We start from the raw sequence: 24,690 nt of genomic DNA, 5'->3' as shown, positions 1-24,690 counted from the left end.
CATGAAGTACTGAAAGAACCATACAAACTACTGATTCCCAAACAAATCACTGAACCCAGCAACAAATATTTTATTTGGGCCTTGGAAGCAACTTAGTTAGAAAGATTTAAACAAAACACCTTTGTTTTGTCTGACACTCCAAAGGCTGAAAATGATCACCTCTTCTTCAAAGCCTGCATGTACTTTATATTCTCTTCTTGCTCTTTAGGTTTGTTTTCCATGACGAGACAGGAAGTATTATTTTTTGGAATCCCTATTTTAGTTATATTATTCTCTTCTGGCCCTACAGTCAGAATCTTACAGTAACCTGGCAAAACCCAGTTCTGTCACAAGCAATTAGGATTTGGTAGGCATTCAAAATGCAATGCAACCCTACACAGGGATCCTTCTTGCTATCTACACCAGGCAGGCATTCTGCTTTCCTGCATAACCTTGGAAACCATCATTTCTCATGGTGTAAATGTGTCAAGGACAATCATGTAATATCAAGCAGTGAATTTGCCTACTTCACTAACTAATATCTTTTTAAAGATCTGGTGATTGCAGTCCAGACACCATCTGCAAAGTTAATTTTTAAAGGGAACAATATTGCTTACATACAGGGAAAAAATAATATTAAAAGTTTTCTCAGGTGTTTTGCACTTCCACCTCCTCAATGCCTACAATGAGACAGGAGAAAATAATGCAATGTAGGCCACAGCCTGGGATTTTTCCTTTCAACTTCTTGCAGGCATCATCTCAGTAGCTCCCATCAGCCAGTACTCTTGCAATAGGTTCACGTTCGTAGGAAGAAGATTAGCTGTTCAACCATAAGCAAGGTATTTATGCTAAAAGTATCAGATGTGACCAGTCATTTGGGGCACCCCACTTGCTGCTCATGTAATTCAGCTGTTATTGATTTCTTTGGAGCTGTACATATATTCAACACATCTGAAAAAAGAAGTTGCAAATTTTTCGACTGGATATGCCAAAAAATGGAAGCATGCAAAATTAGTGGATTTTTTTTTACAAACATCACTTCTCTGTGACTCAGTGTGCCAATCTGTATGACATTTTCATAAATATTTATCCAACTCACCAAGGGTTGTGAATCTTCATGAATCATTGCTTGTGTAACACTTTGTAGTCCTTGAATGCATAGGCTACATTTCATTCAAAGTGTGGATCTGATTAATTACAGAGGATGAATGAAAAGAATACATAAGAAATGTTCATGTCTCTTTTTGTTTCCCATGTTGAGTATTTGTTTCAAAAAATTATTATAAATACAAAGCTTTCTTCTTCACGCATACATAAATATGGTTGGCACACATCTTAGTGGAGAAGATCAGGAGACAGTATGATGTTAACCAGCATATTCGAGTTTGTTCACTTTTATTATGAAAGAAAAGCAAGCATTTTTAGCATACAGGATTTGATACTCATGTCTACAATGCTGTTTTTTGTTTTGTTTTGCTTTGCAAATCTCTTTCTATACAGCAAAAACAAACAGAACAATTTAAATTAAAGCATTATAGCATTAAATGCTCTTAATTCATATGAAGACAAAGTCCTTTCCAGTAGAATTCTTTACTCCCAGAAATGGGGAAACTAAATGAGCATACTGACTGCTTCACTTAGCTGTCATCTCTCTAAAGTCTGTATGAGTAAGCCTGACACACATCATCTCTCATGTTATCATCATCTACATGCTTTGGTTATTGTCTTGTGTGTTAAATTTTACAGCATCTTCAGTGAAAGGAATATGAGTGAAATGAAGTGTGGTGCTGTAAATGAACAAAATGACTAGGAGAGCAGGTTAAGAAAGGGTCATAAGGGCTGTGTGCAGGCTGCTTTAGTTGCTATAACACCAGTGTGCCAGTCATGTAATACACCATCACAGAAATTTCTGTACGTGATACTTGTCCTGAGCTAGGCACAAAGAAATCACAGCTCTTTCAGTATTTCAAAGTAGAGTGTGGAGACAGATCTCAAGAATAAAAATGACTCCACAAACAGCAAGAAAATAATTCTTTTCTCTGTGTTCTCTTTTTAATTAGGGTAAGCAGATTTCTTAAAAAAACCAAAATTAGATAAGTTAAAGATTCGAAATGTATTTTGTCATCTCATCCTTCTCTTTACCACAGCAGGACAGTTCTATGTAGCACGTTTCTATGGCATTCTGCAGCTCACCTGTAGGCGTGCATTTGGTGGGGGGAGGGAGATACATGCAGGTAAGTACCCGTACACCCATCAAGTACGCAGCTCCCAGGAGTGCAGTCAGCACCTACCTGAATGCACATGGACACCAAAGAAGGGAATACCTGACTGCACCACATAACTCAGGATTGTACTCACTGCCTGGGCACTGCTTGGAATGGGGATGAGTGAATTACAGACCCCAAATCCCATCCAGTAAATCCCAGCCTGATTACATGATTACATAGGGTGAAAACAGAGGCTCCTAAGAACATTGTGCAGTATCAGACATAAACAAAGATGCTAACCCAATTTGCACATGAGTATTCTCAGATGAGAGGCTCCAAAGTGCAATGATTCTTACACATAAGCAAATGCCCAGATATTTAGTGCACATTTCTAGATTCTCATGGATCCTCAGGAGGGACTGATTCCATATCTCTTATATCTCTTTTTATGTATTCAAAATAAACTATAGATCTCCAGGCAGATACATCAAAGCTCTTGGCTACCATGATAATAGGAGCAAGAACTGTATTGCGAGCACCTGTCCTGCTGCATTTGTAGTACAGTCCAGCAACCAGATATCAATTTACTATAGACACCTTTCACTACAGAGCTAACAACGGCTAGCATACCTCTTGCATGATTCCTGCTCACAGACTTCAGATTCCTCCCCTGCAATGATCATTGCTGAACTTCTTTTCATCAAGGAACTTGCATGCACATAGAGTACTGATGACTTGGGTTCAGCCAAGCGTTGTCCTCCCCGCTACACTTTTACCTGAACATCCTGTTCAGACCGGACCATATGACACCTCCCAGAAGGCACAGCTGGACATTTGCTCAATGGCATCATACACCAAGGGTGATCTGAGCTTGATTCCTATCTGAACATCTTGAGAGAAGTCCTAGCATCAGATTCACAAATTACAGAGTTCTTCTGCCATCTCTTTGCTGCTGGCTCCGGAAAGCCTCCATTTCACCACATACCAGTGTTTGGTCTTCCCTTGTGGAGGTCTAATGCCAAGGCCGTGCACAGTTTCATATAAACACAGAGGTTTCTGAATGACAAGAGGTGTGATGCATTTCCACCTAGAGTGAGGGCAAATAGCTGTTTAAACTAAAATCAGACTTGATGTGTTTCAGTAGGCAGGGGTACTAGGAGAAAGGTATAGCTGTTTTAATACACATTTTTTTCCCACGAGTGAAAAAGTGTGTTCAGCTCAGTGAAAGTAATAAAAAAACACAGCAGTTGGTTTTACAGTACTTAATCTGCTATTGTTCCTTTGATATCACAAGTATCTTTATACTTAGCAGTATGCTTCCATTACAGCAATTTTCTTTTAAATGCACAGCACTGTCACGAATTGCCTCTTGGATTAAGTCACTCCTGGCTTAACAGAGCCAGAAGATCAACCACAAAGTAACAAAAAATAAAAACTCTTAGCTGATCCACAGGTCCCGGCCCAGGAAAAGTGCTAGCAGCATGATTAAAGACATGGCTGTGTCAATCACACCCTGACAATGCCCAGCTGACAAAAGGTCCCCTAAAGCCCAGGGCTAGTGGGTAGGATTAAAAGCAGCTGGAGAAGGTTTTAATTTATGCTGAGAGGACCCTGTCTGGTCCTGAGTAAGACCAGGAGTAAACAGAATGATAATCCAAACTATTGGCTTCTAAAACTGAGGTAAGAAAAACCCTTATGTAAACAGGAGGGTTTTTTTTTACTCCTTCCTTATAATTTCTTATTACAACTTTTATGGCTATTCCAGTGTTATGCAAAATATGTTCTTTTTCTTCTCTGTTTTAAGTAGTTGAATACAAATATAAGTGAAATATTTCTGCCACTGTCTGTTTATTACAAAATGAAAAATATTTTTGTTAAAAAGAAAACAAAATGAAATATTTTCTGTCCTTCTAAGAAAATATTAGCCAAAGAGTAATTTCACATATGCATGTAATGGTACTTGGGTGGTACTTTTCCTGAGGAAAGAAAGGTGCTGGAACGTCTCAGAACCACATGAGGTTCTTCACAAGGACACAGCTTGCAGGCTTGCTGTCAGCCTTGTCTCTTATCAGTAAATTGTACAACAAGGACTTCCATCCAAAATAAAAAGCAACTTGAGTTTTTGATTTTTCACCAATATCTGAGCTAGGTCTGTTGCTATCTGTTTTTGCTGTCCCTGTCACCTTCTTTCAACACTAAATTAATCATGCAGGTGACCTTGCTGGCTTTTATTACTCACAGCAGGCTCTGTGAGCTATTGCTAGGAAAGTGTGACAGTGCTCAACTAGTAGGATCCTGTATCTATTTTTCTAATATATATTTCACTGCTGCTTCTAAATACAGGCAATATTTCTACTATAAGGCACAACTTCTTCCACTTGCTGTAAGTTAAAAAGAATTGCATTGTTTTTAGGGAAGTACAGCATAGCAAAAAGTTTTCTAGCTGTTTATAATCATAACAGCTGTTTGGTTTTTAATCTGTGCCCATTACCTTTAAAATACTCTTCCTGACTCCAACTTTGATGAGAACGATGATGCTGAACGTGAGAGGTATGGCGGTACAGGTAACTTCCATCCCAAGCTATTGAGTGAATGGGTCCCTCAGACTGCGATCGGATAGGTGTTTGACAAGTCAGGTGTTATCAAGCTGGGAATGGCACTGTTTGATAGATTAGCAATGTATCACCTAACTTCAAAGAACTGGCAGAAGGTCATCTGGAAAACACAAACATTATTGGTCTTAATAAGGGACTATTGGTCCCTTAAATTAGGGTTAAAAAATTTCAAAATCTGCTCTAAAGATGTGAAGGAAAATGGAATAAGCTATAACACGACCTTACCAAAGGCAAATATAACTAGGCAAGTATGGTGTTTTCCTTTGACAGGATTACTGCTTTTCTAGACAAGAGCATTGTTCAGGGAAAAGCTAGAGCTGCTGCTTCAGGAAAGCGTGTGCCCTGATGCTACAGGGAGATTGTTAATTAAGTTGGAGAGGAACAGCATAAACGCTGCCAGGTAACCCATATAGCTAGGTTTTTGCTCTGGCAACGCAATGCTGGAAAAAAGCCTACAGCACCAATGGCTTTCACAGAGTTACTTGAGGACCGAATTTAACACATGAAGTAGTAATGTGTTAAGTAAACTTCTTGGCAAGATAAAGCTGGAAGAGCTATTAACAAAAAGGGGGACTGAAATGTTGTATGAGAGCTGGATGATTCTGCATTTGTCACTCTCGCCTCCACGGCAACAACATAAAGAGCAAGGCCATGTTTTTCAAGATTAACAAGAACTCTTGCCATAAGCTATCAGTTGCAAATGACTACAAAGAAGAAATGCCCCAAACTGGATGGCTATGGGCCAAAAGTGTGATTTAGCCATGAATAATATTAGGCTGAAAATTAGACTTCTAACTATCAGGGAAATGGGATTTTCAGGCAGCCACCTGCAACTGTAGCAGAAGAGAGAAACCTAATTGTGTGGGTGGGATTTTTTTTTGTTGTTTTTTATCTATTTTTTTCCTTTTTCATTGAAGACTGATTAACTATGGTCTACAGCAGCTTATAGAAATTTGCTGCAGGAGCAAGGGACTAGAATCAGTGGTCCTTTCCAGCCTATGTTTTACATTCTTCCACATTTGTGGACACAAGTATGGCACTTGGGGGTTGGGGGGAGGCTAATATTGTAGCATGGATCTGTCTTTTTTGATGCTCCCGATATATCTTGCGCAACTGTGGATGAATTGTCTTACAGGGTTCAGTGCGCACCTATTTGGGCGAAGCATATTTGAACTCTGTTACTGAAACCTGTGGAAAAGTTCACCAGTACTAGGTTTTATCCATCTGGGGATGCAGTGCTCCTCCTGTGTAGTGCTGGAGCGGTTCCTGGCAGGCACAGGAACTGGGAGCAAGGATCTCGGGGGTGGGGGGAGGAACAAACCAAACCAACCAAACAAAAAAATTGTGATCTAGAAATGAGAATACTACCTTAGCGCAAGAGGAGAAGGAGATGGAAATAGTTTTCTGGTTGCATTAATGCATGGAATTAAGGCTGAAGCCTTACTTCAGTGTGCAAAACACGATGCAGACAAATGCAGTTGTTAAGCTGCAGTCTGAAACCAGCTATTTGGTGGGGTTCCTCTGGCCTTGGTAGCTAGTGGAGAGCAGAAGCTGCTTAGCCTGTCCCTGCTTTTCAGTCAGCTCCGCAGATCAAAATATCTGCCAGTGAGGTGCATCAGGCATAGCAATGTCATGAAGTGGAAGAGGATCTATACAGCTCTAGTTGAAGGGGAGGATTAAGTAGCAGTCTCTCTTGCCTTGGGTGCAAGACATGGACAGCATTTCTTAGTCATTAAGTGCTTGGCTTGGTGACCTTAATGTCTTCATCATGTTTCTTCAATAGTTGATTATGGACTCAAAATGACTGGAAAAAAAGGGGACTTGGAAGAAAATTAAAACATATCCCTTCAACAAGCATGCAGAAAGCAATTTTCAGGTCCAGCACAGGAAGCTCTTTGAAAAAGAGGTTAATTAGCATTTTCAAAGGACAAGTAATGATTAAGAATCTCCTGGACAAGGGGGGGGGGGGGGGGGGCAGCATGGCCCCACAGCCTGCTTACAGCTTCAAAGCCTCATCTGGAGAGGTGCACGAAGCAGTAATGACAAACAGAAAGGCAGACTATTTGCCTACTGGCTGCAGTTATAGCACTGGGCAACTTCAGATGCTCTTGTGGATGCTTCAGAGGAGCAGCAGTCCCTTCCCTCTTGGAGGGGAGAGCGGTATAAACAGGCGGGCATGCCTAGGCTTGGGATGAGCAGGCCTGAACTTTGATCAAAAGCCCTCGGGCTCTCCTGCTGCGGAGGAAAGGACCTGAGCCTGTCGATGGGTGGGTGGGATGAGATGCGGGGGTAGGAGGTGGCCTCGCAGCGATGCTGCCCTAGCCAGCTGTGACCATAACCCCTAGGAGATGTGCCCTGCTCTGCTGCCATCCCCTAACTGTCCCCTGTCAGCCACAGGCCCAGGTATCGCCTCTCCTCGGCAAAAGCAGGGAGCAGGGGAGGGAAGGTCTCGGAAAGGTAGCTCAATCTGGGGACAGCCGAGGCTGGAAGGAGGGCAAGAGGTGCAGGCCCGGGGGCGCTGCACGGGGCCCGCTGCGCTGCCCTCCCCTCGGGGGGACAGGCCCCCCCGTCCCTCCGGCAGGGCCCCTGGGCGAGCGGCACCCGCGGAACAGCCGGGGCCCCGCAGGGCCGAGCCGGCGGCCCCGGACGAGCGCGGGCAGCAGCAGGGACCAGCACCGCGCTGCGGCCGCGGCCCCTCGGGGCGGGCGGCGCCCTGGGTCCCGGCCCGGCCCGCAGGCTGCGGCTCGGCGGCCGGCACGGCCCCCCCGCCCGCCGGTAGGCGGCACCGCCGCCCGCCTTCCTCCCCCTCCCTCCTCCTCCTCCTCCTCACCTTCGCAGGGCGCAGCAGGAGCGGGGCGCCGCTGACCCAGATCGCGGCGGCGCCGCAGCCCGCGCCCGCCCGGCGACCACGGCCCGGGACGGCGGCGGGGCCGCGCCATGGCGCTGTAGGGCCCGGAGCGGTGAGTGCGGGCGGCGGCGGCGCTGGCGGCCGGCTCGGCTCGGCTCGGCCCGGCTCGGCTCTGCGGGCGGCTCCCGGCGGGTCGCCTAGCGACGGGCAGGCGGCTGCCGGGGGCGGCGGGAGCGGAGCGGGGCGGGCGGCCGCGGCCCCGCAGCCTTCCCCCGCCGGCGCCTCCGGGGAGGGAAGTTTTGCCCCTTTCGGTTCGGGACTCTCCGGGCAGACCTGGCGGCCTCGGGGGGGGGGGGGCGGGGGGGGAGAGGTTTTTTTTTTTTTTTTATCCCTCCTTTGCATTTCTTTTGGGGGGGGGGGAGTGGCCGGGTCTGGGCTGGCGCCAGGCGCGCGGCGCTGCGGCTCCGCGGCCCCGCAGTGTGCGCCGGGCCGGCCGGGCTCGCCGCCTGCCGTCGGGGCCCTGCGGCGCTGTCCGTGGGCTGCCGGGGCCCCTCACCCCGCCGCGGGGACCCGCCTGGGGTCTTACTCGTCCTCCTAACGGCGCTCCTCTTCCTCCCTCTCCCCACGCGGTCGCTGTGTGTTCAAGTTGCAGCTGCCTCCGAGCGAGCTCCAGGACCGGCGCTGGCGGTGCCGGGTGCTGCTGTCTGTCCCCCCGCCGCCGCCGCTGCTGCTCCTCCCGCTTCCAGAGCGCCGGTCGCCGGAGCGTGTGCGGGGGGGGGGGACCAGGGCGACCCTCTGTCCCGCCGCGGTCAGCTCGGCAGGTCGCAACGAGCCGCTCGTGTGACAAAGGCGTTTGAAACAAAGGAGCCATTTTAGAAAGAAAGGGATTTATTCTACCACTTGCGTGCTCTGGTAAATCCAGGTCTTCGTGCTTCTTCCCCCCCCCCCCCCCCCCGGCTACTCAGGCTTACCCCAAAGCAAACTAGAATAGAAGAAATAGTTATGCATCTCTCAAATCCTGCATCATCCCCATGCGCTGCAGCAAGGTTGCTGTTTGCCTTCTGTTTCAAACATCTAGTTATGCGTGTTCAAGGAAAACCTGTTTTCTACCGCTAGAGCCATGAATACTTGAAGCAGTTGTGTGTGTGCTGGTGCTGAGACCATCTCGGGGAGATGAGAACAGTATCTAGGTGGAGTAATTTAATATGGATTGCGTACATAAGTCTAGCACTTTTAGCAGGTTACTACCCAGGAGAGACTTAGTGAGTCCTAGGAGGTGCTGCTTTTCTCTCTCTCCCCCCCCCCCCCCCTTTTAAATGTGGGTAACTGCCTGCCTAGGCTGTGTGTCGAGGTACATCTAGAAATATCTTTTGTGGCTTGTTCAATCCTTATAATTTGCATATCATTATAAGTGATATTTCAGCCAAGACTAATGCAAATCCACATTGCTGTAGTAATAGACTTATTGCCAAGCCTAACAGATTCTCAGATCAGGAAGCCTCTGATCTTCAAGAAAGAAATCATGTGATAACTTCAGATATTGTGTGCATCATTCTTGACAGAAAATCAGCAAAAAAAACTTCCAGGAAAGCATTAAACAATGGAAAATCAAGCATTAACAGAACACATTTGATAACTTTCTTACTGGTTCACTGGAATAAAGTAAAACATGTTCTTCTAATGTAAAAACCTGCTACAGCTGAGCATATAACCAAAGTGCTTATGAATCCTTTGCCTGCTCAGCTCGTGAGACAGCGCTTTATTGCACTACAGCTATAGGGGCAGCATCACGTTGGCTAACTTAATTCTTGTGAACCTAAGAATTTCTCTCTGAGGCAAGATTTTTTCCCCCCCCTCCCCTGTTACCCTTGCCTTGGAATGACAGCAGGTTGAGCTAAGCTATACTTAAGCTGGGAGACTTCAGGGCTGTGTTGCAGTAGGTGGTTATTTTGTTATCCATCATCCCCCCTGCACAGCTTCTTGCTGCTGCTTGCAGGAATGTAGCCCCACAGGGAGGGAGGCAGGGCAAGGGCTGTCGCGCAAGTGCGAGTGTATGGAGGGCTCCAGAATGCTGCTAGTATTTAAAGCATCCTGTATTTTAAAGCTGCCCAGAGAGAACTTGTAAGTACAAGTTAAGCTGTGATCAGCTGTAACCAATGTTAGCGAAAACTCTGTTTAGCTGTAGAGACAGCACATATGTGGTATACACAGCCAGGCAAGCTTATTTTTCCCAGGGGGTCATTTGAAGTGCTAGCAGAAAATTACAAGAGCACATCAGGGCTGTCTGGTGATCAAATCTTGTTGGATTTAATGCCCTTTGGCTCATGAGGCTATATATATAATTTTTTTTCCCCATGAGCATCTGCTCAGCCTTTTTGATTGGAAAGCTTGTTTTATTTGACACTTGTTCTTTTGCTCAGTGGCGTGGGCCAAAAGACTGCATAGACTATCCTATTCTTGAATCCCAGCTTTGGGAAGGAGACGAGAAGAATAAACTCTCCTCCTGTCTTGCTGGAGTACTGGGAAGGAAGCCAGATGGTAAAATTCTAAATAAGGAAAGGAGGATAAAGTGAGAAAAATAAAATGAAAAATGAGGATAATGTAGAGAGATGCGATGCAGGGAACATCTATGGTAGTGAAGCACTGAGGCCATGTTTCAGGCTTAACATCTTCAGCATCCATGTAACTCAAGCTCAAGTGGTGAGCTGTGCCGCACCGCAGCACTCGCCTAGTCTGTGCCAGAAGCACGGCGGTGTCTGAGCCCCAGCGTGGAAACTCTGCTTGTTGCTGCCAGGCTGTGGAAAGAGTAGTGTGATGGCAGAGGCAGCAAGGAGCAGCTTCCTGAGCCACTCGTCGATTGTGCGGAGGACTGCGTGAGCGCTCCTCCTTTTCAAGGCAGAGTCAAGCTGTTCAGTGGTAAACTAACCTGCTTGACACTGCCTTAAAAAAAAAAAAAGAGAGAGAGAGAGATATGTTTACTCTAGCAATTTGGCTCGCATCCAGCCTGAGTATCTGACACATCCTCTGGAGACCATCTCCAGTTGCCTTGTGCTGGTTCAGGTCTCAGAGCAGTCTCGATATGAGAGAACTGAACTCTTCCAATGAACCTAATGCGGGAGTCCCACCGTAGGAGCTCTCAGATTCTCGTTGAGTCTGGTGTGAAAGATGTTGGTTTCTTAAAAATACTTCCCAGCTGTAATTGAGTGAGCAGTTCTCATCTCGTGCCCTATGGCATAAAACCAATTAAAAGCCCCACACCAAGTATGTTAGCTTAAAATACTTCTGGCAGTTTATCGTGGAGTGCTGTCTCCCTCTCCACAAAACATGAGCAAATACTTCTCGTCCTTTTCGGTTATAGCTGAGAGGCCCTTCAGAAAGATAGCTTCCAGTACCTTTATTAATATAGGTACTGACTGTGTTTTTTTGCTGTGTGCTAAGCTGGATGTAGCTCCTCAGACTGAGCGCTCCATTAGATTTCAACCAGGTAGTCACAGGCTTGCAGAGAAGCCTGAAGAGTAGGAGACACGCAGGAAACAAGAAGGCTGGAGTTTAAAACAACCTGCAAACTGGACAGGTGAAACTGCAACTTGTTAGAGCAGGCTTAGGCAGGGCAGGATACTGCAGTCCTGCTTACTGTGTCCATGGGAAACTGCATTGCTGAGAGTTATCCCCCGCCCCCCCCCCCACCCAGTATAATTGTATCTGGAATACTTCACGGGTGTTTTCAGTCTCCCACTAGACATTAATGTTTTAGCTCAGTGTGGCATGGATTTTTGTTTGTTTGTTTGTTTTTAAAGCAAGTGTCCTAATTGTGCCTGCTCTCTGTTCTTCAGCTTCCATTGTGATCAGTCTTGGAGCACAGGAGAATAACTGGAGGATCAGCTGTGGGAGGTGGGAGCATGCCTGATGCACCCACTGCGAATGGGCATGCAGTTCAAGGGACCAGGCTGGACCTAGTCCAAAGTGTATATCAGGCTGGGGACAATTGTTTTGGTTTTGTTTATTTTTTCTTAAACAGACACCCCCCCCCAAAAAAAATATATGTGGTTTTGACTTAAAGTACTTGGCACCAATTGTTTTGCTCAACAGATCCACTCTATTGCTCTGTGCTACTTGCTGATGTAGCTGTAGCTTGTGTGGAAAGCATCCTCCTTCCCAGAGAATGCAGCTGAGGCAGAGAGATTAAGTAACAGTCCAAAGACAAAAGAAATGAGCCATACGAGGTCCTGTCTCCATTGCTGGTTTTGCCATGCTCCTAATTCACTCCTTTACAGTTAACTGATATCTTTTGAAGGTGCAAAAGGAAGAAAGTCTGTCTCTGTAAAGAATGCCTATTTAGGACTGTGTACAAGTGGGTCATAGTTTCACAAAACAGGAGTTCTTCCTTTGTATAAACCATCTGCCACATCAGTGCATATTGCGCATCTATGTCCGAGTCTGCTGAAAGCAAGTTGGTAAGTTCCTTAGGATCCTAAAATCGTGACACTGCTAGAATCAGCATATAGGGCATGGGGCTTCTGTGGCCAGTTCCAGGCTGCACTGGCGATTAAATAAGTTTTGCCACTGATCTTTTTTTTGTTGTGTTTTGTTTTGTAATAGTAGTCCTACCATTTATAAAAAACAATAGGATCTCTACCTTCTGTTGTTCTCCAAGATCCTTCAGGTATTGAGACTTCTTCCCCATGGTGTGGCAATAATTAGTTACCGTACTGATAACAGCACAGTCAGGTGGGCTGGCAGATAGTAGGAATGGGAACACTAGTACAAAGTGGTCCGGTGGCCGTGGAAGCCATACTCCTTTTCTATAGCTCCAGTAGGGAGATCATAAGAGGAAGTGCTTTATTCCCTCTTCCCACTTTGCCTTCACAAAGCTACATGCTTATCAATATTGACTTGGATGTGAGCCATCAAACAGGTTGTGCTTATGTGCAACACTAAGATCAATGTAGGGTTTGTTAAATTTGGGCTTGCTAGGCCTTCACACTCTCAGTGTCAGGGCAGCTTGAGGAGAACAGATGGATTGAAGGAGGAAGATGATTTCTTGCTGTGCCAGTTGAGTATGGGAGAAGAGTGAGGAAGGGAGATGAGAGTGCTCCTAGAAGATGATGTGGGGAGTAGGACATACCCTGGGCACAAATTTAAAAAGAAGAAGAAAAGCAAAGGCCATACAGCCTGCCCCTACCATCCGGTGAGGGGCCATGATGAAATCTCCAGGGAGCTGTGAGACAGTAGTATTCTTCCTTGAGCCTTGTTTGTCCTGACCCTTGCAGTACAAGTTTCTTGGGTCGAAGCTTGTTATCTTTACACAATGCTGATCTTGGAGCCCTGTATAGGAGGCTCCTATATGCAAATGAGATGTGTGAAAGGTGTTAGATTTAGGTTTCTTTGTGGAAGAGAAAAATATTTCAGCATTAGTTTTTGATACTACAGACTGTTTCAGCTGGAGTGGCTTTTCATCTCCTTCTCTCCCCACCCCCCATTATTTATTATAATGCAGGGATGGTTACAACTCTGAGGGCTACTTCTTTTCCTGGGTGGGTGGGTTGAGCAGCACAGCAAGGAGTTCTTGTTCTTGTGCATCTTGAATGTCCAGTTAGCACCTTATGCAAGCCAAGCAATTCAGGAGAAGCTCTAAAGCATGAAAAACACTGGTAATAATTCAATCAAAAACAAACAAAGGATGCCCCTGAAATTGGGAGAAAATTTGGGTCTGCGCACTGTACTGTATCATTCAGGTTACCATCTCAAGGATGCCATCAGTTTATATTACTGAGTTATCGGTGTACCTGCAGGGGGTCTGAAAATGTTTTGCTTGTTTGCTTTGAACGGTATTTCTAACTATCACTTTACCTTAGGTATTCTAAGTATTCTAAGTAGCAAAGGATGTGGGGGAGGAAGGTTTTCCATGTTGCGTTGTGTTAAGAATGAGTGCTGTTATGGTAATGCTGTCAGTCATCCTGTCCTAGTTTGTATTCTCCCTGGCTCTGCTTTTGTTCCTCTTCCCATGAGTAATGTTGTCGCAGATATTTTCCAATGGTCTTCATGTCTCTCTTCTTTCTTCCTATGTTCTTCTCCCTCCTTTTCACTCTTCTCTCATCAAGTCTTTGTCAGCATCTCTTCATATCCAATACTGAGCATGTGAAAGAAAGCAAATACCTAGTAGCACCCAGTAGGAAGTGGGAAAGGGAAGGATAACACCATGGTAACTCACCTTGCTACTGACCTCTTTCCCACTCCTTGAGAAAGGACACCTTGCACAGTTGCCACAGAAGGCTGGTTCCTGGGCCCAGCCCGAAAGCTTTTTTCATCTGTCCTGCTTACCGGCAAGCACACCTTTACTGACTTCAAACCATTTTTCTATCTTCTACCATCTGCAGATCTTCGTCACCTTTTCCTTTGACCTGGTTGTGTTAATGGGGTGTTTGTGTTACTGTTTCCCTCCTTGCTCTGAATGTCCCATCACCAAACTCCATCCTAGCTTTCCTTCTCTGCCACTGATAGCAGTACTTGATTTTGGTACTGATTGTTAGCTTAAGCTACAGAAGGGTGAAATTGGTCTAAATGTAGTTAGTTTTACAGTTGTTCGCACCCTTGTGAATGGATGCTAAAAATTGGTGAGATATTTGTGACCCTTGCAAGTTGAAGAAGCAGCAAGTAACTGCAGGAGCACAGGCCTGTTTGAATAGCAGGCTTGGAAAGATGCCTCTAAAGGGATTTCTGGCCATGTTACAATTTCAATTCCTTACCTAAAGAAGGACTTAAACCTGCTCCAAGTGTGTAGTTTGCAGTATTTATAAGAGCAGCTTGAGAAAGCTTTCTGCTTTGCTTGGGAAAGTAGATTCTTTCTTCTCTCTCTCCTCTCCCCAGACCTTGGTGGGACCAGCAGACTACCCTGTGCATGCTTTTCTGTGCAGCATGTGCATAACCAGAGCTTCCAGCAAGGTTGTATACTTGGAGTTGCCCTGGTTTCCTTCTCCCTCTCCGGGGATGCAGAATGTCTTACTGAGCAGCAAACAGGAGGTGAAATAGGCCATGGTGTTTCCAGAAAAACTGCGGTGAGGGGTGTGTGCATGTGCGCTTGTGTGTGGTGTGTTTCTTTGTTTTAAGTCATCTCGACTACAGATTCAGTATGTTGCTCATTTATTGTTGTCCCTCTGCAAATTGGAGGACCCCAGGCAGCTAACAGTTGGTGCATAATATTTATCATAGGAGGTTCAGTGTCTTGCAGACACGGTGCTTCTTGACATCGTCCTCCTGGCTTACTTCATGGGAATTGGTTATTCTTGAATCCTGGGTTAGAGAATAACAGGTCCATAAAATTACGGAAGGATAGGAATAAACTCTTAAGCACCTACTCTTACCTGTGTGCCTTGGAAGTCAATGGAGAAGTTGTCACATGTCAAAGTAATCTGGGTGCAGTGATGGGAAAACTGGGCACCATATCAAGCAATTTTCTGTTAGAGCAGTGTGAATTATGTCTAACACTCACCAAATTTCAGGGCAAACCTACTGCTTTATCTTTCCCTAGCCTCAAAGGATTGTTCGGCCTTTGTCCTGATGCCTCTGGTGTTCTTCCTTTGTTTGTTGTCAGCTGTTAACCAAGTAAGTGTGAGAGACCTTCATTCTGTGAGCTTTCATGCTGACACTTGGTATGAGGTTGTATTAATCAGATGGTTAAATTAATCCTACCTGTTCCAAGTAAATATAAAGGAAAAGCAGGGTAAAGAACAGAGCAATCATCTCTAGTGTAATTCCATTGACATTGAGGATCTGCATTTGACCCATTGGTAGGATGATAAGCTTCTTCCCCAAAAAGCTATACTGTGTATTGGGAGTTGGCAAGGCTCTGAAGTAAATCTAGAATTCAATTAATTTTGGTAGCAAGTGGAAAGGATAAAGATGAAGCAGTTTCTGTTCCGTCCTCTCATCTATACAGTGAGGTGAAAACCAAGAAAGGAAGGTGAAAAGGGCATCAGTTGGATTTGGAAATAGGAATTCTATTTAGTTATTTAAACTTGGAGTTTCTGCGGTAATTAGTCTGGGAGCTAATCCAGGATGCCTCTGTCTCTTGATTTGATGCATCCAGTCTCATAGGATTTATCCTAAACTTGGAGGAATGTTGCTACAAAGTGTGATGTTTTATTTAGAACAGATTTCCTCTCAGTACAAGCTGTTGTACAGTGTGTATGAAAACAGAGCAAGTAGACTAGAAACATTGAACTGAAAACTGTGCAGGCACAGAGGAGCCAACCAGATGAAGCTGCTGTTCTCCTGTGTGAGCACATCAGAGGTCAAATGAAAGTTCATAAGACACAGCCAAAAATGATGCTTTTATTTTAATGCATGAAGCAAGCGCAAAAAAACAAACCAAAAAACCCACCCACCATGTTGCCCTGGGTTGAATTGAAGGCAGTTTTCAAGCATGAGATTTTTTATTTTTTTTTTAAAGCAGGTGTTTCATCTACTCAGACCTCTTCTGGATAAAATGTACTTTCCTGAAGAAATAAATTGTTTGTTAAGAATGGAAGCATTATAGACAGAAACAGCACTTGGAGATGCTGTAGTTCCACCTGAAGTTAAGCATCTGACTGCATTTCTAGAAGCTGACAGTGTTCTGGGGTGTGGGGAGCTTCCTCTGTGCTTCTTGCTTTCATATTTAGTATCAAGAGAGAGAATGTACCCAACAAAATATTCACTAGCGACCACAGATGACTTAGTATACTTCTTCAATGTCTTTCAACGTTGTAGCAGAGCAGAACCAATAAAAAAAACCAGTGAAACTAGAATGTTGCTGTAGCTCTCAATGTGAAATATAGGTATGTGTGTAGATCTCAGTTGTTGCTTTTTTAACATTTAGCCTGCTTTAAAAAGCCGGTGACAGGAAAAATAGCCTTTCTCATAAAGGGCAGAGATCTGCCGTGTGTTGTGGAGCTGTTTCTAAAAGCTGGATTTTGGTTGGGTGTCATCTGCGACAAGCTGTGGGTTATCTGGCAGAAATGTGCTGGGGAATTGCAGTGTTTAGACTTAGCTGGATGATGATAGAGGTAACTTACAAAGTGAGATTTGGTGACTAAGTTTTCTTGAATCTAAACGCAATCCTCTGTCTTTTTGTAACTGTCAGATACGGTCACTGTAAGATCCTCTTGATGCTTTCTTGTTTCTGTTTTAGTCTCTGTGAGATTACTGCCTCTTTAAAGTGGTAAATAATGCACTGAAGTGAAGTGGTAAGTTAGGACTGCAGAACTAGACTTTGAAAGTACTCTTGTCTTTTGTGTCTGTCCTCCCCCATGACCCTGCTGGGATTTTCTGCAGTGCAAAGAAACAGTCCTGAATAAAAGCTTAAGCGTTGCATGTGTTCATGATCTCCAAAAGGTCCTTTTAGACAGTACTAAAATTCAGTAAAGTCTGACCTTATCTAGCCTTTCCTTCACCCTCTTAGTGAAATACAGAAATATAAAATGTCAATGTGTAATGGAGATTAGGAGAGAAAATCTTATTACCTGTGACACTGTAACTGAAGTCAAGTGTTGCTCATTAGCTTCATCAATCAGCTGTGACATTTTGTTCCAGGACTTTCTCCTAAGAATGCTTGAAACCGAATACCACCTAGTCTCGGGTACGTGGAAACAAGAATACCCTTGTATACCGAGATGAGAAACCGAGCTCCCACCAAACAGGTGTCAGCTGTTGGTCTTTCAGCTGGTCCTGGTGGTGGCTGCATCTGTTGGTGTAGGACAAAGCCACTTCTGAGCCAACACAAAATACTTCAAACTTTGGTTTCACAGAATTTAGAAGTGACCTGTTACTAACAGCCATTTCAGCAAGGGATCAGTTTCCCAGGTTGTGTTTCAAGTCTGAGAGGCCTATGCACTATAATTACTAAAACTCATAATGACCTCTGAATGAGTACATCACGAGATCCTTTGTTTTCACTGGGTATTCGAGTAAACTGTTTTAATGATGTTCGGGGTTTTGGTTTTGAGAGTTTTTTGTCATGGGTGTGGGTTTGTTTGGTGGGGGGTTTTTTCCCCTTCCTCTTTCTGTCCTCCACCTTGAGGTATTAATGCAATTAGGTAAAGTGCCAGTAGAAATGTATCTATTCCATGGAATAGGTTGGTAAGCAATACTTGCTAAAAGTTAATATAGCTTGACCTAACTGGGGTCCTGGAGTTGATTCTTTTTGTTAAATGCTTTCAGGTGTGTGTGCTAGCAGGACTGTTGTGGACTTTCTTATTCTTGAGCTGTAAGTCCCTTAAACAGTTTGCTTATGGTCAAATTGAGTGGTGGAGGCTTTTTGGCGGGGAGCAGAGGTACAGAGGGAATAATCATGTTCCACCCTCAAGCTGAGCTTGTTTCATGGGAGATATTACAAATTATACAGGATTTTAGTGTGAAGGTGGGGGTTCTTAAACTATTAAAATAAAATTTTAAACTTAGATATGCTGATGATGCTCTGTCTACTTTGATAGAAACACTTGGATAGACCCCAGGATCTCAGATCGCTCCGCAAGAGTGACTGTGGGGAGCAAAGAATCAAAGAGCAATTCAGTTGGGGAAGGGACCTCAGGATGTCTCTAGTCCAACCTCCTGCTCAGAGCAGGGTCAGCTCTGAGAGCAGACCAGATTGCTCAGGGCTTGACCCAGTTGAGTCTTAAACTTCTGAAGACAGAGACTGGGCAGCCTGTTCCAGTGCTTGGGTGCCTTAATGGGGGGGGGTGGGGGGCGGGGGGAATGGGTTCTCCTTACATCCAGTGTGAACCTCTCCTGTTTGAACTTACGCCCACTGGCCCTTTTCCTCATGCCGTGCACTGCTGTGAAGAGCCTGGCTCCATCTCCTCGATGACCTCCCTGTAGGCACTGGGGGCTGCTGTCAGGTGCCTTCGAAGCTGTCTCTGCTCCAGGCTGAACAAGGGCCAACCTCCCAGCCTCTCCTCGCAGGGCAAGTGCTCCAGCCCCAGCTGTGTCTGTGGCTCTCCCCTGAACTTGCTCTGGTTTATTGATGTCTTTTGGATATTGCTGGGGCCCCAGACTGGACACTGGGACTCTGTTAATGTGGCTCATCAGCCTATATTCTGCCTGCTTATCTTAATACTGCCGACTTCTTTAGAATATAAGCCTTTGAAATGTTTGCAGCATGCATTACGAGGTCAGAAGAGTCTCTTGCTTGCAAATAAACATTGTGAAGAAAACCACTTTGTTCTGTATTTTAGTCTGCAAATATGTCGATTTATATGTAAGTATTAAACAATACTTTTTTTTAATTCCCTCTCAACTGTATCTGCAGCCTTCTTGAAGACAGAGCAAACCCTCAGCTTCAGAGCAAGATGTGACTTTTCAGGGCTTACTTTTGACTTCGTTCAGTCTACAGTAACTGTTAATCTTTCAGATTATGACTTTTTTTTTAAATGCTTCTTTGGCTATACTATTTAATTAACCACAAGAGTCCAAACAGTTAATGTTCATTTAAGGAAAGCTTTGTTTATGTTTTTATACAGATCTTGTAATTGTATTGCTACTCAGCCAAGAAAAGCTCCAGATAGTTTTAGGATGGAAAACTCCTCTCCAGCTTAAGGAAAAAATGGATGAATCAATTTCCAAGGGATTTGGAGGCAGGGAGGGGGATTGTGGGAGGGAGAAGGCAGTTCGACTTGAGGGATTTCATCCCATATCACAAGTTGAGGAACTCGGGCATATGGGAGATCTGAACTCAAGTCTTTCCTCTGTCACCATCCACCTATAGCCTTAGAACTTGAATCGTTTGTCATCCCAAAGAGCAAACCTTAAACCTTTACCCACAGAGGTTTTCAGTTGTGGATCCATGCATTGGTGCAAGAGATTTCAAGGGTTCAACCAAAGACAGCTAACAATCAAACCTACTTGTCTTCAGGCTTACCACAGTTGTCGGATTAAACTAAAAAGTATTTTAAAACTGCCTACAAAAGGAGAAAAGGGGAAGTCTTTTCCAAGTTCCTTCAGGGATAAAATGCGACTCTATAGCTTGAAGTTGGAAGACTTTCTTAGGATGTGAAAAACACAGATGCAAGTTCTTGGTCTGAGTGAAAGCATGTGAAAGTGCAGACATGGGTTTCCAGCATGCTAGCAGCCAGCAGGCTGTCCTCCACTGGACACCTTTCTGGCTTTGGAAATTCTGTTCTGAAACTGGTATTTTCTGACAAAAATGATTTTTCTACAGGAAGATAAATCTTGAGAAACTTTTTTGTGTCCACGATTACCTAACTGTTGTACGCTTCTCAGTTAAGGGCATATTATATACCTTTGCTTTTTCTTTCAGCAAGCTCACAAATGTTCATTACCCTGATTATCTCTCAGCTATGGAAGTTCCTCCCCTACATCTCCCCCCCCCCCCCCTTAGATGCTGTAACATTTAAACTTATTTTTTAAATTTTATTTTTGTTTATTTCTCAATTAAAAAAAAAGGGGGAGAGTAGCAAGGAAACTTAATTTTTTGAGTAATTCCAAGGATGGGCTTTTAAAAAGATCCAAAATTCATACTTTTACACTTGTCATGCGTTTTATGCTACTTAGTTATGTTTTTTGGGTGGTGCAGGGGGAAGCAACCAATGGCCAGATTTCCAAAGACATAATTTGTTGGAGTTTAGCTTTGTGGGCAGAAATGTGTGGACGAACAGCAATGCTGACTTATTAAAAGTTGGTTCTTGAAACAGTCTAGTTCTTAATAAGTATTCCAAAAAAAATTTAATGGCTGTAGCTCACTATTGCTCTTGAAGAGAGGGTGTTTTGAGGCTTCTATCATGTCATGCCTGGATGAGATGATTCTGGGGTTCACATAGGTGCAACTTCTCTTCCTTTTGGAGCAGTAGTGAAGGAGCAGCAGCATTTTCAGCAAGGTCCTTGATCCGAGTCAGGAAGGAGCTGGCCTCAGAGGCTGAGGCCAGCAAACATTTTAGAACGAGTTGATTTGACAGCTCCTGGCACTCTTGGTGTGTTCCTTACACTGCTGCCCTTATGGATCAAAATATTGCGGTGAAGCTTCTTTTGTTTAAGTTGACGCTAAGAAGCTGAGACTCAGCCATGGGAATCTTTCACAAACTGTATCTTTTGAACAGCAAATTATTGGACCTGAGAAGGGGAGCAGGTTACATCCCCTGTAGTTTTTGCCCGTCTCCTGTGCTCGCTATGCTTGCTGTTGTCTGAGACGTATCAAAAGTATTAGGAGCCTGTCTGCTGTGTTCATTAATGAAGCAGAGTTTGATGTGAGCATCTCTCTGCCCTTGCAAGCAGGTGTCACTGCAGCCAGCACCAATTACAGCTGTATTCAGGGGACAGCAACATGATTCAGCCAGTCAAAACCAATATAAATGAATGAAGCTCTCACAGTTCAGAGATTATATATTTTCGGCAAGCTGTATGTGTATGTGATGTAATCTGACAAGAGAGAACAAGCATTTAAGTTTAGAAAAAATGCAGCTGTTCCTGTCAGCGAGCAACAGCAAAATGTAAAACTTGCATGTAACAAAAGGGAAAGAAAATGAGAACTAGGGAGAGTAAAGATTTTATCCCAGCAGTGCTGATGGATCCTGCAAAAGTGGATAGGGTCGAATTTCTGTTTCTTAGATTTATAGCTTTCCTTTATATAATGAAAGTAGTCAGACTTTGAAGGCCTTCAGGTACTTCTCGGCATATTCTGTGCTGTGTGAGTGAAAAATGGACTGGTTTCTCGAGAGTGTGGTGCTCATTCAAGCTTTCATGTGTGGTTGATGCTAGTACAGAAATTGGAAGTGTGGTCTTGTTCTTTAAGTATGGAAGGTGTCCCAATAGCCAACATGTGTAACAGTGCTCTGGTTTCTGGCGGAAGAAGGAAGATATTTTATCACCTTTTACAGGAAAAGAAGTATAGTAATCTGAGAAGTCTGCATCTCTATTCCAGTATTGCTCATATATGAATGTTCTGTTTTAAAACCTGCAGTAAAGAAAAGAAGCAGCTGGGGAGAGCCTGCAGTGTGTGGGCAGGGTTATATTTATAAGGTTTCTCACTAAATTCTTTGCATTCCTCTCCTCCACTTGAACTAAATGGTAATTATAATGAAAATTAACTTAAGGACTCCAGTTCTCAGAACTGATGGGCAACCTGGTCAACTCTTTATGTTTTAAGACATCAAACATACTGCTTCATCAAGTTTGTCACCAGGAAAGTTTTGTTACCTGACATATATCCTATACTGATTTAAATCAGGACCCAGTAATACTTCTTTGCTTATGTGCTTCTTTTACCCAGGATATCCAAGTGCTGTTACAAATTCTGAAAAACAGAGGGCTTAATCTGAGAGCTGAACGTCTCTTGAGATTGCCGTTTGGAAGCTGCTGTGAACCACACTGCTTCTTTAAGAAGTGCTTGAAACAGCTTGAAGCAAAATCCAGGCGTTCTCACTTCATTCTGTGCTTTTAAACCTTAGATTTTTCAGAAGAGACACATGGATGGCCAAAATATGTGCTCAGGCTGAGGCATGTAACCAAATTGAGACTTTTGTTTTTATTGGCATGAGTTTTCTTCAGTACTTAAATATGTGGGAGAGATGTTTCAAGATCAGGTTGTAAACTTGCAAAAATGCAGAGTACCTCTTTTTCTCTGTTAGTAAATGCATCTTAATTCTGTTTCTACAGTACTGGTATCTTTTGCAAAGAAGAGGCTATCAGTACGGTTCCAGTAACACAAGCAAAACCATCATCATGAAACACTTCCTAAGGTAATTCTTTTGCATGTTTTTCAAAAGTGTTAAATGTTTATTGTTTTTATACTGTAGTGACTTAAATGTTTTAGCTGTTACCAATAGCGTGGAAGGTGTGAACTAGTTCATTCTAGGTTACTTTCTACTCACCTAGATTCACTATTTAATTAAAGCTGTTTCCAAATGACAGTTCTAATTTAAGATCTCCTTTTCAGTTTTTCATAGGAACAAAGAATGCAGGAACCGTTATATGGGATCGGGTCAGTGATCCATCACATCAGCAGCAGATCTCTGGTGTCTGATGTGTCAGAGGAAAATAGGAGAAACGCAGTAATGTTGAACAGTGCTTACAAAATGCTTTTCCCCTTTGCGCTTGCGATGTAGTTTCTTAGAGTGCTGCTTGCAGAAGCGGAGGAGGGGAAGGGGAGATGTTTGGAATAGATGTGCAAATGCTTTTTTTTGGGGGGGGGGCGGGGCGGGAAGGTTGTGCTCCATTTTGGGAGAAAGGTCTAACGATTACTTGCTCCTGTGTATGACTTGCAGTTGTTCTCTATAAGCCAGGGGTAGTAAAGGGGACTTGCAGAGGCCAACTTTAGGTGCAGAAAGCTAATGTCCTCTTTGTTCTGTAGCCAGTGGGGAAAGTTAACACCCCTAGAAACTAATACAGATCAGAGCTTAATTTATGTATAAGCCAGAGCAATCATATGTCTGGATGGGGAAAACCTTTTCAAGAGAGCTGAAATATATGCTTCTGTACAGAGCCTCTGTCACTATCTTTTTTGTTTTTTTTGGTTTTTTTGTTGTTTTTTTTTCTCAGCTGTTTGTAGTAAAGAATTTCATATGCGCTATGGATACTAGTATCGTTACCTCTAGGCCGATCATCCCTAATGACTTTGTTGCCCACCTAGCCTTGCCCCAGATGTTCCTGCCCCACTTTGGGTCAGTTTCTTCAGGTACCATCTTCAACTGGATGCACAAAGACTCTGTAAGCAGGATATGCACAACTTTAAATTTAAAGCAATTATTTATTTATTTGCTAACACACACAAAAGATAGCTGGGGTTTAATGAGCCATTAGGCTAAGCGTTACCTGATAAGGCATCAGTCAGGAGGGGAAGGCTTGGCCCCTGCAGCTCTGTGGCAGAGATCTTCCATGGTCTTCCACTCAGATTGATCCAATGACCTGACGGTTCACAAGGAGCCTGACTAACCTCATCGGGGTGTTTTTTTCCCTCCTGTACAATTTTACAACTTCCCATACTGGAGTTTTCCTTCTTGAATCCTTGAGTTGCTAATAATTTCCATCTCAGCGGTCCCACCTCTAACTTTTACCTTCCTTTCTCTGTACGGTCCTTCTCGGCAGCCTGAGCCAAGCCTATGCAGCTGTACCATATAGGATCTGGGGCATGAATCCCAGATAAACAGGCCTTTAAACACCTGCAGGTGGGGTGGAAGCTTACAACTGGGGTTACAGAGAGCATTACAGCTTCCCCCCTAGATGGCCTGATATCTTTCCATCATGGTGTAGTTTTGCTTCCTCCATGGGGAGAAGCTGAACTGCTTACAACTTCTAACCTGCCTGCTCCTTTTTGACTACAGTAAACACTTTGCTTCTCCGTTTAAACTGTCAATTCTGCCTTTCTTTGGTTGTCCTGGCCTCTTTGGTGTTTTTTTCATGTTGGATAGAGTGCTGTTTTGAATATTTAAATCCCTGTGGCTCTCCTGAGGAAACTACGTCCACTTGTTTTCATATTCTGAAGACAATGAATCTTAAAGGCTTTGAAAAGTCTTGATAGTGTTTAGCTTCCCCTAAGTAGCCAAGGTAGCCAAGCCTCTGGAAAGCAGTTGGTTATCTAAAAATAACATTCTAGGACTTTGTCTTTCATGGGAAGTCAAATATTGTGAATGCAGAGCAAAAAGTCAACTTAGGAAATGAGTGTTAAAGTGGAGAACTCATTCTGTTCAGTTATAAGCATCTGGATTTCTTCTTTTATACTCATCCTTCAAGATAGGACTGATTGGAATATTGTATTCAATTTCTTGTATTTTATGAGCATATAAGAAATCTGGGGAGATTAAGAAATAAACTTTGGTCATCTTTGAAGAGCACTTACGGGGGAAAGTAAGTTCTGTTGCATACATTTGAATGTGGTAGCAGGTTAGTGTGATAGTGAAAAAGCAATTAAGTTAGGAGCTGCAGGGAGATCCAGGTGCAAGAGAAGGATATTTAGCCTCCCAACTTGGATGACAGCTGGAAATGAAACAATTACACATCTTCCATCCCAGTGTTTGTCTGTTACCAGCAGTAGCAGCCCAAGAGCTTGCTAAAATTG

The 24,690-nt window shown here is 43.9% G+C and overlaps 1 protein-coding gene and 1 long non-coding RNA gene across 5 annotated transcripts in view; one reads left to right on the top strand and one right to left on the bottom strand.

The window, feature by feature from the left end:
* Positions 1-1,338: 1,338 nt before the first annotated feature.
* Positions 1,339-7,697, bottom strand: LOC135327172 (uncharacterized). Its single transcript, XR_010387321.1, has 3 exons — positions 7,632-7,697; positions 4,678-4,901; positions 1,339-3,273 (listed from the first exon to the last, which is right to left on the bottom strand). It is a non-coding gene; the product is annotated as an uncharacterized LOC135327172 (long non-coding RNA).
* Positions 7,187-24,690, top strand: part of ELMOD1 (ELMO domain containing 1) — a 44,349-nt gene continuing 26,845 nt past the window's right edge. For 2 of the 4 annotated variants that reach the window (XM_064505068.1, XM_064505065.1), the window contains exons 1-2: positions 7,635-7,761; positions 22,293-22,375. In XM_064505068.1, the coding sequence (XP_064361138.1) occupies positions 22,359-22,375 (17 nt within the window). In that variant the 5' untranslated portion in view covers positions 7,635-7,761; positions 22,293-22,358. Of the gene's footprint in view, positions 7,205-7,628; positions 7,762-22,292; positions 22,376-24,690 lie in introns of those variants that run through there. The other 2 variants (XM_064505066.1, XM_064505067.1) reach the window with 2 other exon arrangements.

The sequence above is a fragment of the Dromaius novaehollandiae genome, chromosome 1 (assembly GCF_036370855.1).
Source record: "Dromaius novaehollandiae isolate bDroNov1 chromosome 1, bDroNov1.hap1, whole genome shotgun sequence".
NCBI classification, from domain to species: domain Eukaryota; kingdom Metazoa; phylum Chordata; class Aves; order Casuariiformes; family Dromaiidae; genus Dromaius; species Dromaius novaehollandiae.
The sequence above is the reverse complement of the archived record's forward strand: the minus strand, read 5'-3'. Positions and strand labels throughout refer to the sequence as shown.